The 681-nt window shown below is 38.6% G+C and overlaps 1 protein-coding gene across 1 annotated transcript; it reads right to left on the bottom strand.

The window, feature by feature from the left end:
- Window positions 1–98: 98 nt before the first annotated feature.
- LOC107735217 (ATP-dependent 6-phosphofructokinase, platelet type-like) lies at window positions 99–676 on the bottom strand (the record flags this gene model as incomplete). The annotated part of the gene is made up of 3 exons (XM_016546976.1): window positions 99–338; window positions 422–533; window positions 648–676. Coding segments are annotated over 3 exons (264 nt in total), but the record flags the coding sequence as incomplete, so codon positions are not given.
- Window positions 677–681: the final 5 nt, after the last annotated feature.

The raw sequence follows: 681 nt of genomic DNA, 5'->3' as shown, positions 1-681 counted from the left end.
GTATGTATGTATGTATGTATAAATGATATATTATATAATTTATATAATTTATTTATATAATTCTTAGCTACAGAATTATATAAATATATGTGGTGCAAAAATGTGCTCTAAGATCATCAGCATTTAATTTCCTGCAGCAGTGTTGAATATGTATGTTTTCTGTTGCTCTTGTAACAAAAATCAGTTCTGACTTCACACAATCCCAGACTGCATCTCTACAGGAGTGATTTCTCTTTACCTTCTCTGTAAAACTCTTTGAGCTTCTTGGAGATCCACTGCATGGCTTTAGCAGCGATCTTGGTGCCAAAGTTTCTGTCAAATGGGGAAGGAGCACCACCCTACACAGCAGATGAACAATATTCTGATCACATCCACAATTGCATTTGTGTGTGTATGCAAATGTGTGTGTGTGTGTTTGTACCTGCTGCATGTGTCCCAGGATGTTCTTCCTGCAGTCAAAGACTCCTTTGCCCTCTTCACTGTACAGCTGGTAGATGAAGTCAGTGGTGTAGTTCTCACTGCAGTTCTCATTCCTGTAAATTACAGACACACACATACAATCACACCTCACTGCTTCTACACATATAGAGCTACATGATACACGAATCCAGTGTATTAATGCTGTATGTAAGAGAGCTAGATCATACCTGAGCACTAAACCTCTCTGGATGCTGGTCTTCA

Source organism: Sinocyclocheilus rhinocerous, unplaced genomic scaffold (genome assembly GCF_001515625.1).
Source record: "Sinocyclocheilus rhinocerous isolate Xijiao unplaced genomic scaffold, SAMN03320098_v1.1 C35880044, whole genome shotgun sequence".
NCBI classification, from domain to species: Eukaryota; Metazoa; Chordata; class Actinopteri; order Cypriniformes; family Cyprinidae; genus Sinocyclocheilus; species Sinocyclocheilus rhinocerous.
Note: the sequence above shows the minus strand (reverse complement) of the source record. Positions and strands in the feature narration are given on the sequence as shown.